The sequence below is a fragment of the Carassius gibelio genome, chromosome B5 (genome assembly GCF_023724105.1).
Source record: "Carassius gibelio isolate Cgi1373 ecotype wild population from Czech Republic chromosome B5, carGib1.2-hapl.c, whole genome shotgun sequence".
Lineage (NCBI taxonomy): Eukaryota > Metazoa > Chordata > Actinopteri > Cypriniformes > Cyprinidae > Carassius > Carassius gibelio.
The window spans coordinates 23222473-23234415 of NC_068400.1; the positions used below are offsets into that span (position 1 = coordinate 23222473).

The following is an 11943-nucleotide window of genomic DNA, read 5'->3' on the forward strand; positions in this document are numbered from 1 at the left end:
TGAGTACGCTGTTAAAATAATCTCACAGACGTTCGTTTTTAGCTCTTTTATCCCAAACTTTGAGATTTCCCAGAGGAAAATGTGAAGTGAAATCCCTCAGGACATTTACTAAGAGTTTGGAGAAAAGCACTTGGACAGATGAAGTAACTACAAGGCGAGCCTTTGTAAGGGTAAGCCGTTTAGCTGTATTAAAGGATTTTCTAGACATATCATGGACTCGTTTGATTCCATAAATTTTGAATGAAGTAAGAAGCACCAGAAGGTTAGAGAAGGGCTCAAGTAAGGGCATGTGTAGCGTAGACATTTGGGATCTGTAAGGCTACGTTCACACTGCAGAAGATTATGATTGTCAGTAATGTTTGGAGTGATAAATACTGTTATTTTCATTGACAGCTACATGTGTTTTGACATGCGTAGAAGATATCATTGAGACCCCTGCATCAGACCCTCATGTCTGTGTCAAGGTCAATACATTCAATGCATCTCTTAAAATATCAGAAAATATCAGCTTGATTTGGATTAACCACAGTAAACACCAGACCCGCTTGTGTCCTCACTGCTGATCTCAAAATATCCATTTATTAACCTCTTAATTTGATTGGTGTAAACATGACGTATTGTTTTAGCCGTGGGATAATAACACGGCTGCAGCGTTCCATAAATATCCAATAATAATCTCATTATAGCCCTAATATGTGTATAAACAACATCAGTAATGATGACTGCACACTAATTGTATTGAGAGAATTGATTTTAGCTATACAAGCTAATGCAGTTTTATGTGCTTGACGGACTTTGTCAGACAAAAGCTACTCAACCTACGCATGTTTTCCTGTAAATCTTAATTTTATGGCAGATTTGTCAGCAGGTGTGCTGTTTGTGTTCCCTCATGCATAAGCCAACTTCATGCTGATTGTCAGTGAAGTTTAATTAAATGCACATGCACAGGAATTACTTTGGATTGAGTCTTAATGTGGAACAGCACGGCATATCTAGTTGATTTCTAACGCTGATCAGTAACTGGATTCAGATGTGGTCCAGACGCTCAGATTGATTATTATTGTGTCTCTTACCTTTGGCTTTGATTGACAGATTAGTTTAAGAGTGGGGAGAGCCCTTCCCATCATCCATCTTGTCTGTGGCATGTAGCATGGGAAACTGGTGTGTATGTGAGAGAGAGTGTAACTAAGTCTGCTCTCCTTAGAGAGTTGTGTGTTAATGGAAACAGCACAGATTTTGTCGCAAGTGCTTTTCCATATATGTTCACAGGACAGTAGCCCGAATGTACCTAAATATCATAGCATGCATGAGTTCTTACGAGTTATGGGTAATCCTAAACACTTTAAATGGCCTGATCTCTGAATATAACCGTATTGTCACTGTCACATCCAGCTCATGGAAAGTAGTGATTCTCACTTTGATTCATGTTGTGTTTATAGTGCTGTGCTTCATTCAGGTTTGATTCATCTATGCTGGACTCCTGCTCTCATTCAGCAGTCTAATACAGTTCACTTCACGGTCTAGATATGTAATAACAAGGGAAGAAATCTACTGTGAGTTTCTCAGGGGTTTTTTATAGAAAGGACTGTCTGGGGATTTTTAGATAGAATAGCAAAATGATTTTTAGTCATCTTTATCAAAAAAAAAAAAAAAAGAGGGGAGGGTATGGGAGAGGAAATAGAAGTAAGCTGCTGTTGTAGGTTTAAAATGTTCACAGAAAGAGTTGGCATGTAGAAATGCATACTATATAGCAAATCGCAACTGCTTGATTGCTTGTATCATCAAAAATGTTAACTTTATTATAATCACCCAGCTCTAATCTCCTAAATGCAACTATAAAGCATTAAGAAATACTGAAACTTTAGCAAAATGATGTTTAAGCTGCTTTGAAACAATGTGTGTTGTAAAGAGAGCTATACCAATAAATACATTTGAAATTTAACATACAACGCAGGTGTTTACTGATATATAGCTCAAAATATTGCATCATAAACCTGAAACACCCTCATGCATACTGACACTTTACTGAAATACTCAAAAGTGTGGCTGTTCTGAGCCTCAGGCCTTTTTCATTCTGGAGGCAGTTTATTGCTATTCATTGTTGAAATATTTTTCTTAATTGAATAATAACCCAGCACTCTTGGTCTGCTGTGGTCTCTCAGCACTAACCTTTGACCTAAAACAATATTTTCTGAGGCCATAGTGTTTGCATTGTACCGAGCAGCAATAATTGCATCATAATGTTCTGTGCTAAAGATGAAGTCATTCTCACACTCATTTCTCTCTGTCTCTTCACAGCTGGACCCACAGACTGTGCAGTCCAAAAACTGGCATATGGACGTCATAGAAATGAATGGGGTACTAATTTATTTGCCATCAAACATATTGATACCTTTTGCATTATTGCCCTATGCACATATCTCATTTATGGTTATTTTTCAGATTAAAGTGGAGTTTTCCATGAAGTTTACCAGTCGGGACTTAAGCTTGAAGCGGACGCCATCTAAGAAACAGAGCGGCGTGTTTGGGGTCAAAATCAGTGTGGTGACAAAGTGAGTGAAATCTCAAGCCTTAAAGTTGCATTTGTTTCTTTTTCTTTTTTTGACCTTGTAAAGTATAGCCTATATTAAATTAAAAGGAACTGGACGTTACAATTAGGAGAAAAAAATCTATTGTAATGTCAGTTTCTCCATGACTTTAAACACTCAAAATATACTGCAAAAAAAATATGGCACTGTCACAGCTGCACAGATTCTCACGTACAGTACATGAACTTTGCCTGTTGTTGTTCCTCAGGCGTGAACGCTCCAAGGTGCCTTACATTGTGCGGCAGTGCATTGAGGAGGTGGAGAAGAGAGGGATTGATGAAGTGGGGATTTACAGGATCTCTGGAGTGGCCACGGACATCCAGGCCCTCAAAGCTGCGTTTGATGCCAGTAAGAGACTCTTAAGCAATTACACTTCACACACTTATCCAACTACTAAACACTACATGCATATTCTGATGGTATTTTTTTACAGATATAATCACATTTTACCGATTTCTTACCACATCAGTCTTAATAACTACTATTAATTTTGTATTTGATAATTTCTAAGTGATATATAATAGATAAAGAAAGAGAAAAACAAATGAAAAAATTAGCCAAAAAAGAGGTTTAACTCAGACTGACTATCAACGTGCCCAACAATTATGCATGCAGTTTAAATGCAAAAGTCCAAAATGAGTCTTTATTTTTATTTTGTGATACCTTGTGGTCAAATTGGCTGGGAAGCCAATTTGCGAGGTGGCAATTTTGCACACAGTAGTGAGATTTTCCTCCATTCAGTTATACGTACTACATCTTATACAGTGTTTTGCTTTGATTTCCCATCAGTGTCTGGTTATGTGTGGTCAGTGGAGGCCTGTGGCTTGAGTCTAAAAGCAGCAGCAGTGCTGTGGGAAAGGCCATGCAGAGGTCTGAGCCCTTCCAGCTGTCAGCTGACTCAATAAACACACTCACACAGAGTCTGTAGGGACTCTCCAGAGCTGTACCTTCATGTGTTGCTCACTGTTATGTCATATGTCGTGCCGGAAGCTTATTACTCAGCCTGCAAGAGTATTTGTTTCGATGGCAAATCATTTACTCTTTCGCTCTCTCTCTCTTTCTCAGATACCAAAGATATCCTGATGATGCTGAGTGATATGGACATTAATGCCATAGCAGGGACACTGAAATTGTATTTCAGGGAGCTGCCAGAACCTCTTCTCACAGACCGGCTGTACCCGGCCTTCATGGAGGGCATTGGTATGACCTTTCACCTTTCACACTTAAAACTGCATCACCGTGTGATTAGTAGAAGAGTCATTTAGAATTAAGGTGATGGAGGTGTAATAACACTCCTCTTTGTCAAACTCTTTATCACAGCTCTCTCAGATCCTGCAGCAAAAGAAAACTGCATGATGCATCTGCTGCGGTCACTACCAGACCCAAATCTCATCACATTCCTCACCCTACTGGAACACCTCAAGAGGTAAACACACACACACACACATGTTGGGTTTCCATGTTTTATGTACATAATGACTTATAATTTTGTATTCTATCTCCTACCCCTAAACACAACCCTTACAGAAAACATTTTCAAAAAACATCTTTTTGTATGATTTCTTTATTATTAGAATGTTTTCTTAATGGGGATCAAACAATGTCCCAGCAAGATAAAACATTTTGGGTCTTACTATCCTTGTGGGGACATTGATGTCTATTTGATTATCAATACAGCAAAACAGCAATTTTGTGAAAAATCTTAATGTTTTAAAACAAGTAATCCATTACATATGTTTGAAATTTAAAATGTGTAATTCTTGTGGTGACAAAGCTGATTTTTTTTCTTCTTTCTACCTTTAAATGATTCTTGAACAACAAGTCATTATAACAGAATGATTACTGAAGGATCATGTGACACTAAAGACTGAAGTAATGGCTGCTGATTAATTCCAGATTTTTTCCGGGAATAAATTACATTTTTTAACTATATTAAAATGAAGTGATGACAGGACTTACTTGTTGTTGACAGTGAAGACGGCAGCTTCACATGAACATCATGAAATACCCACGGTTCTGTTTTATTTTAGTCCGTGTGAAACTGCTGTGGCAAATCACACAAATCTCTCTGAAATGTCTGTAATTAGCGAGCAAGGCCTTGGGTTTATAAACAGTGTCAAAAATAATCTCTCTGGAGGCCTTATTGCCAACTCTAACTGCTGCCCATTAACACATCACAGACACATCACAGACACAGCACAGACACGGCACAGACACATCACAGACACATCACAGACACAGCACAGACACGGCACAGACACATCACAGACACAGCACATGCTGGATTGAGTTAACAGCACTGCTCACTGTTGACACCTGCTGGCCAGCTCTATACATCACACACATTCTAATAAACTGTGTTCAACTTGATGATTGTTTCTAAGATGTGATTCAGTTCTGTATTGGTGTTTGTTTCCTCTCATTTCAGGGTGGCAGAGAAGGAGCCGGTCAATAAGATGTCTGAGCATAATTTGGCCACAGTGTTTGGCCCCACTCTGCTGAGACCGTCGGAGTCAGAGATCAATAAGGCCCACATCACGCTGGCCTCTGACATCTGGTCACATGATGTCATGGCACAGGTCAGTCGTGGCTTACACACTCACTGCTCACTCCTGGAGTCTTTCCCAGCATGGATATATCATAGATCACCATCATGTCCTGTGTTTTGGTGTGTTTGACAGTTTGGAGATGCACATCAGCGCTGATTGTGATGCTGATGTGCTCTGTGATTATTCCATTGTCTTGATTTCCATACTATCATATAACACTGACCTCAGGTGAGAGCAAGTCCTGGGCATCTTCAGTTCACTCGTGTATTTATGCGCTCATGTTGTCAGCATTAGAGTTGAGAATTGAAAATCGATTCTGATTCCAGAGTCAGATACTTAAGGTCGGGAATCAGATACTTGTTGTCAAATTAAAATTTCATTCCATCTATAGATTCCTATGCACTTTTTTTCGTCATCTGTGAGGACCGGACTGTGAGCGATCTGCCAGGATCTTGATTGCTAATCTAAGCGCTCCAAAATTTGGCGACATTTGCGATCAGATGCCAAAAAAGCCAATAAGGTCCCATATTGTCAAAGTTGAAATTTCCTGGCTTTTTTCAAGATAACTGAGGTCTAGGGGCTATTTAACTACCATATAAATTTCAAAACAGTCTGTCCACAGCAAAATGCGCACAGCCTGCTTAAAGTAGCTGTGATTTTTCACGGACCGTTGTGACTTCTGTAAAAAGTTGTCATCATAACTACACAGTCACCTCCTGCAGACACCACCCTGAGCACCGGCCACCGTCCCACTCTACTTTTGTCAACATCCCGTCCGTGCCATTGCTGATCATTGAGAAACAACAGCACTGAAACATGTCGAAAAGGTTAACTTTAACCACAAAACCAGATCAGCCAACCAATAACGTTACAATCTCACTCAAAGGATGGACGAACTGACAGGATTGTTACTATAAGGTGGATCACATCAAATGTGCATAGTACAGACAAACTCATCTAGCACGTCATGATGAAGATGTATATACACTTGAGTTTCAGAAGGCAACTATTTTTACAGCTACATTGTTTCAGCCACAGTAAATCACAACATTGTATATACAGTTAAAAATTATTATATATAAATCGTCAGTTTGTTGTTTTACACACATGCACAGACATTTTGACATGCACGAAACATATGGCAAGAAATCTGTAGACTCGTCCATAACAACAAAACACAATACTTTTGAACGTCTTCAATAAGTGTGCATTGCAAACCATCATTTCTGTTCAGTCTGCTTGTTTTATCACGTTTAACCACAGCTGTCATCAGTTGGTTTGTCTGGCAGTGACAGCAGATTTGCAATCAAATCTCTCATTACGTTGATTCTGGCACCCAACATAACAACGAGATGATATTTTAAGCTCCTTACGTAGCTGAATCTGCGCTGGTTTGAGTGGGCCGCCTCCAGTTTCACTTTGTTTTGCTGCCTCCAGCTAGCACTGTGACGTCGGCTGACTCTAGTTACCTGTGGTTGGCCTGGCCGTGCGCCACTCAGAAAACCACAGGCCAATCAGAAGAGAGGCTCATGAATATTAATTAGACAGGCAACCCTTTGGCCATAATTATGGTATATTTTGAAAGAAGACACTTGTCTTTGATTGAGACTTGAGTTTGTTTGTGTGTGTGTGTAAAAGATATACAAACTCAAACACACACACACACACACACACACAAGCTATTCTGGATAAAAGTGTAAATACTGTAACTTTTGTTATTATTATTGTTGTTGTTGTTGTTATTATACAGTAATAAATAATGTGACCTCTGGTAAGGACACAGTGTTCTGCTCATTCCTTTTTTTTCAGTCATTACTAAAGGTCTGTTTGCACCAAAGATGATAACTATAAAGATAAAGAAGTTCTACTTTTAAAAGTGTCCTCAGTATTAAAGAACAGCAAAGACCACACCACAGCTAGAACTATAAGGGCACAGAGAAGCAAAATTGACATTTTCAGAATGATTTTTTTCCCAGCTGATGAACGATAAAAACAATGACACCAGAATGAGCTCGAGAATGTTAAGCGACAGATGAGTGTGTGCTTATAAACAGAAGATATCATCCGCTGGTGTGGACGCTTAAGTAGTTATCTTTATAGATTTCATTCTTAGTGTGAACAGGCTTTAATTCTGAACTACTAACATAGATATGGCATGGTCTGTGCTGAAAAGTAGTAGTTTCCTTTTCTTTTTTTGTTCAGACTAAACTCACAGTGTTATTCGTGTAGGAGTGGTGTGGGTGAATAATGCTGACAGATCCCTGCCTCACTGTCAATGCTCCTCTGTCTTCACAGGTCCAGGTATTGCTGTACTACCTGCAGCATCCACCCATATCCTTCGCTGAGCTGAAGAAGAACACACTCTATTTCTCAACTGACGTCTAACCCCAACAACAGACTCTCTTGCTCTCAAACATTGTCTTTTTTGTGTACAAAGTCAACGGTCCAGCGGGGGGACAGTGAAAGACTGTGGCCGCTCTCCCCCTGTATTTGTTGTCTCCAGTCATGTTCATGTGTAAAGGGAGCTTACGCTTCGATCCAGCGCGGAGAAGAGCTGCAGCGAGAGGAGGACCATCAGAGCCAGCCCAGGATCAGGACCAGCATCACCTTATCCCACTTGTGTCCTGCCAAACACAAACACATGTCCTACTATGTCAAGCACCTCGTTTACCATCTCATCTGAAGGTTCGTGTCTTGGGATGCTGGTTGGTCTGAGTTGCAGATGCATGCTGGGATGTCTGCATCAGTTGTGGCGTCTCCTCTAAAGCCCAGTTCAGTGATCCCGGAGCTGGAAATCAACTGCAGTCGCTCTATTCCTGGAGAGACGTTCCAGTAAACATCAGCATTTACATGTTTTAGAAATATTATTTGTTTGTATTGTTTAGTTTCAAAAGCTTCTGTGCATGTGTTAACGAGGACATTGAGCTGTCATTGTGTGTGTGTGTGTGTGTATGCGTGTGTGTGTGTGTGTGAGAGAGAGAGAGAGAGAGAGCAAATGCAATCATTCAAAATACATATCTCATGCTGCGAGTGTTTCCTTCTGGGCAAAACTTTGAAATCCCTGACCTTCCTTGTCCAAGTACATCCAGGCCAAAAATCACCCTATTTATTATGAATATATACTGTTAATTGTGCTTGTACAGTTGAGTACACTTTGAGACTCTGTGGAGTCCTTCTTCATTTTTTGATTTGTTTTAACTTCCTGTCAGTATAGAGTTGATTATACTGTCGAAGAGAGAAACTAACTGTTAAAATGCCAGCTTTTGGGACAAGTCGTGGTATGCAATGTAGTGAGAATATACTCGGAAAAACGCAAAACTATGTCTTGATTTGGAGAAAAATCATCTCCTGTCATCTTTGCAAGTTGAAGTGTCTGGTGATACTTCCGTTTATTCTGTAGAAAGATCTGTGCTATTCGCCCTCTTTTGCATGTTCAGCTTGTCAGATAAAAAGTGGCAGGATAACACAAAGGTTCATTTTCTTCTCTGTATTTTGATTTTATTTAATGATTATTATTATTGTTATTATTTTTACTCCACTGATGAAGATCACTGGCAGAGCAGAGGGAAAAATGAAACCTTTCTTCTATAAAGCCAGTGACGTACTTCATAAGCACTGTTAGATTGCAGACCATTTGATATTTTAATATAAAAGGAAGTTAAAAACTGGTGTATTTTATTTCTGTTTGAAAGATATTGAGTATTCTGTATTAACAAGGGTAAATGTTGATGTGACCTTTTTTTCCCCGTTTTTAGTAAAATAAATAAAAAGAACATTGAGCACAGCAAGTTTTCGTTTTATTTTAAAGGTCTGCTTGAAATCAAATATCTTAAATATGCTTCTGTGGGGTGGCTTTAACGGTGTGAACTGTTGGATAGAAGAAAAAGGCACAGTAATCTATGCATAGGTGTAAAAACGGATTAAGCATGATACATGAAAAGCATGTACAAAGCCAGGTACTATATGGCAAAAAGCTCAAGCAATGCTACATTACATACACAGCTTTATGACAGTTATTTCTGAACTTTTTCAGCATGATTATGCTTCTGTGTGAGGTCCAAGCACAAACGATTTACTGAAAGATCTGGACCGGCCTGCACAAAACCTGGACCTGAACCCGACTGCACAGCTTTGGGATGAATTAAAGGAGCGAGTCGGATCCCATCATTCAATGACAGAGATTGACCCCACAGATGAGAGCAAATTCATGAAACAGGATCTCATTAAATGCTCAGTAACCACATTTGGTGTTGGTGTAATTTTAGTAAAAAGGATTTCATTAGTATTTCATTAGTTTAAATAGTTATCAAAAAGGTAGCACTTGAACGTTTTGCATTAAACACGCAGGGGCTAGTTGTCACATGGGGAAGTTGTATGTATCTAAAAAGGGTTATTAAATCAATAGTTCACCTGTTTTTATACAGTCTATGTATTTCACTTACACAAATGTGTTTTTCCTGTAGCAGTGGTTTTGTATGCTGCTTTCAAACATCTAAACCCTCTTAAATTAGAATCATGTTTGTCAGTCCATTAAACTAAAATTACAATAATCATCATATTTTGTTTGGGGTATGGGGTAACAAGTGAACACAATAATACCACACTTACATGTTCTAATACAGGCTATATGTTGTTGAATATGTTTGTTTGTTGTTTGATTATAAAGTGTTAATAAACATTACATATGTGTATGTGTGTATACAGTGTGTGTGTTTTATAATTTCTAATTAGGATACACATTATCTTTTTTTAAATCAAAGATTATTGGAGTATATGATCTCAAAACATATATCTTGATTTATATGAATTGGGGGGGTCAACAGCCAATGAAGAAAAAAGAAAGATAAGCATCTAGGAAAGTCAGTTTTCCTGAATTCACCCTATATTTTAAAGTATAACGCTTTTTAGTTTAAAAGATGTATACAAATTGCACAACTGAATAAACTTTAAAAAAATAACGGTTGTTATGTTTTATACTTTGCTTATATTTTGTGAGGCTGTTTACTGGTAAGTCCTGGCAACTTATTTCTAACAGCAAAAGTTGGCATGTACTAGCTGAAAATGTTACAGTGTTTAAACGAGCCAGACAGACAGACAACAGCGCTCACGTGCTCTCAGTCTGGCACGTGTCTGCCTCAGTGACCTTGCAATGACCTCGGTCACGCGTGGGTCAGGGGTTCATCGCCCCAGACATTCCTGTCTGGAGTCTACTATAAATAGCTCGGGGTGAAGATGGGTGACACACACCTGCTTCAAACCAGACATGATGCAGTCATCTCCCTTTATGACCGAGCGAGAGAAGAGCATCCCCGCAGCTGACGGATGTTTCCTGATGTGGCGGGACTACATGGACCTCCGTGGGACCCTGTCGCAGCTGCTGGAGCAGCGCGACCGAGCACACGCCGCAGATGAGGGTTTCGTGAGAACCGGATCCAGCAGCAGCGTCTCCAGCACCTCCACCTCCTCCAGCCGAGACCTGCGGACCCCTCGGGACTCCTGCGGATTCTGCCGACAAAACGGAGAGACACCGGTGGTGTACATGACTCACAGACTGAAAGCCCGAGACGGACGGATCCTCTGCCCGATCCTGAGGAGCTACGTGTGTCCGTTCTGCTCCGCCACCGGAGACCGGGCGCACACCCGCCACTACTGTCCGCGGAGGAACACACCGGAGACCGGCGACCCGTGAATCAATGGACTCCGTCAACAACACCGTGCGTCTGTGTTCGAAGTCTGTTGTGAAAATGTGTTCAAAAGGTTGTTTACATGTTAACGGTTGAAACGTGCTTCTGTGGTTAATTTTAAAATAAAAATATTTTTCTAGTGCATCAAAAACAGGTTTGAATCCGTTCCTCGTTGTTGATTTGATTTGGCAGTTGACAGTCGTATAATATAATAATAATCCGGTCTGGATTATTGTAATTCTCTCCTCTTTTGCCTCCCTCACAAATCTCTCCATAATCTTTAACTGGTCCAGGACTCTGCTGCTCGCGTTATAACTCGAACCCCCTCCCCTCAACACGTCACTCCTGTCCTCCAACAGCTCTTTTGGCTCCTGGTCCAGTTTCGCATCCAATTCAAAATCCCTCTGTTTACATTCAAGGCCTTACACAATCTTGGTTTAACATCTGATGTAAACGAATGTTTCTTTACAATCTGTGCATCAGTTTAAGAAAAGAATTGTCTCTTAAACCCATCTGTCAATTTAACAAGTTAAGGAAAACTTTTTCAGGTAATTGACTTCTCTGATTTTAATAACACGCTAAAATATTTTGAAAGTTAAACTTATACTAAAGAAGGAATTTTTACTCTGAAGGATTATTATTATTACTAAGAATAATTTGGCCATGCTGTTCGCAATAAAAACTGTAGGTGGTGCTATAAACCAACGGTGTGTTTTGCTCCTTTCAAACTAGTGAAGAAGAAGAGCGCACGCCGGTGCGGGAAACATGAACACGGTCAGTGTTTGTGTGTCGTTGAAAGAGACATATTTATATATTCAGCAGATACCGGGACAGTTGATGCTTTTAGAAGCTGCTGTCGAATCGTATCCAAGTGACTTTGATTGATACGATGTGGTGGTGGTTGTTTTTCTGCTGACGTTAGTTTACAGATCCTTTACTAGACTATAAATGTTAATTATAAACAGTTTCTCAACATAAATTATCTTTACTTTATAATTAACTCCGCATTTAAAGATATGTCAAATAAAGATAAACAGTGATTCTTATGTAAAGATATCTGATATCTAAACTTATGCCTCTCTCTCTCTCTCTCTGTGTGTGTGTGTGTGTGTGTGTGTGTGT

The 11943-nt window shown here is 39.6% G+C and overlaps 2 protein-coding genes across 6 annotated transcripts in view; both read left to right on the plus strand.

The window, feature by feature from the left end:
* LOC127957413 (active breakpoint cluster region-related protein) overlaps positions 1-8921 on the plus strand; it is a 186693-nt gene extending 177772 nt beyond the window's left edge. For all 5 annotated transcript variants that reach the window (XM_052555941.1, XM_052555942.1, XM_052555943.1 and 2 more), the window contains 7 exons: positions 2299-2358; positions 2443-2552; positions 2797-2936; positions 3654-3788; positions 3909-4014; positions 5017-5167; positions 7433-8921. In XM_052555941.1, the coding sequence (XP_052411901.1) occupies positions 2299-2358; positions 2443-2552; positions 2797-2936; positions 3654-3788; positions 3909-4014; positions 5017-5167; positions 7433-7522 (792 nt within the window). In that variant the 3' untranslated portion in view covers positions 7523-8921. The remainder of the gene's footprint in view (positions 1-2298; positions 2359-2442; positions 2553-2796; positions 2937-3653; positions 3789-3908; positions 4015-5016; positions 5168-7432) is intronic.
* Positions 8922-10244: 1323 nt separating this feature from the next.
* On the plus strand, positions 10245-10967 carry LOC127957425 (nanos homolog 1). The gene has a single exon (XM_052555962.1). The coding sequence runs from the start codon at positions 10401-10403 to the stop codon at positions 10824-10826; it is 426 nt and encodes a 141-aa protein (XP_052411922.1). The 5' UTR covers positions 10245-10400; the 3' UTR covers positions 10827-10967.
* The last annotated feature ends 976 nt before the right edge of the window (positions 10968-11943 follow it).

What these genes read in the sequence shown, in the direction of transcription:
- LOC127957425 (XM_052555962.1), top strand. Translation starts at nt 10,401, where the DNA reads ATGATGCAGTCATCTCCCTTTATGACCGAGCGAGAGAAGAGCATCCCC.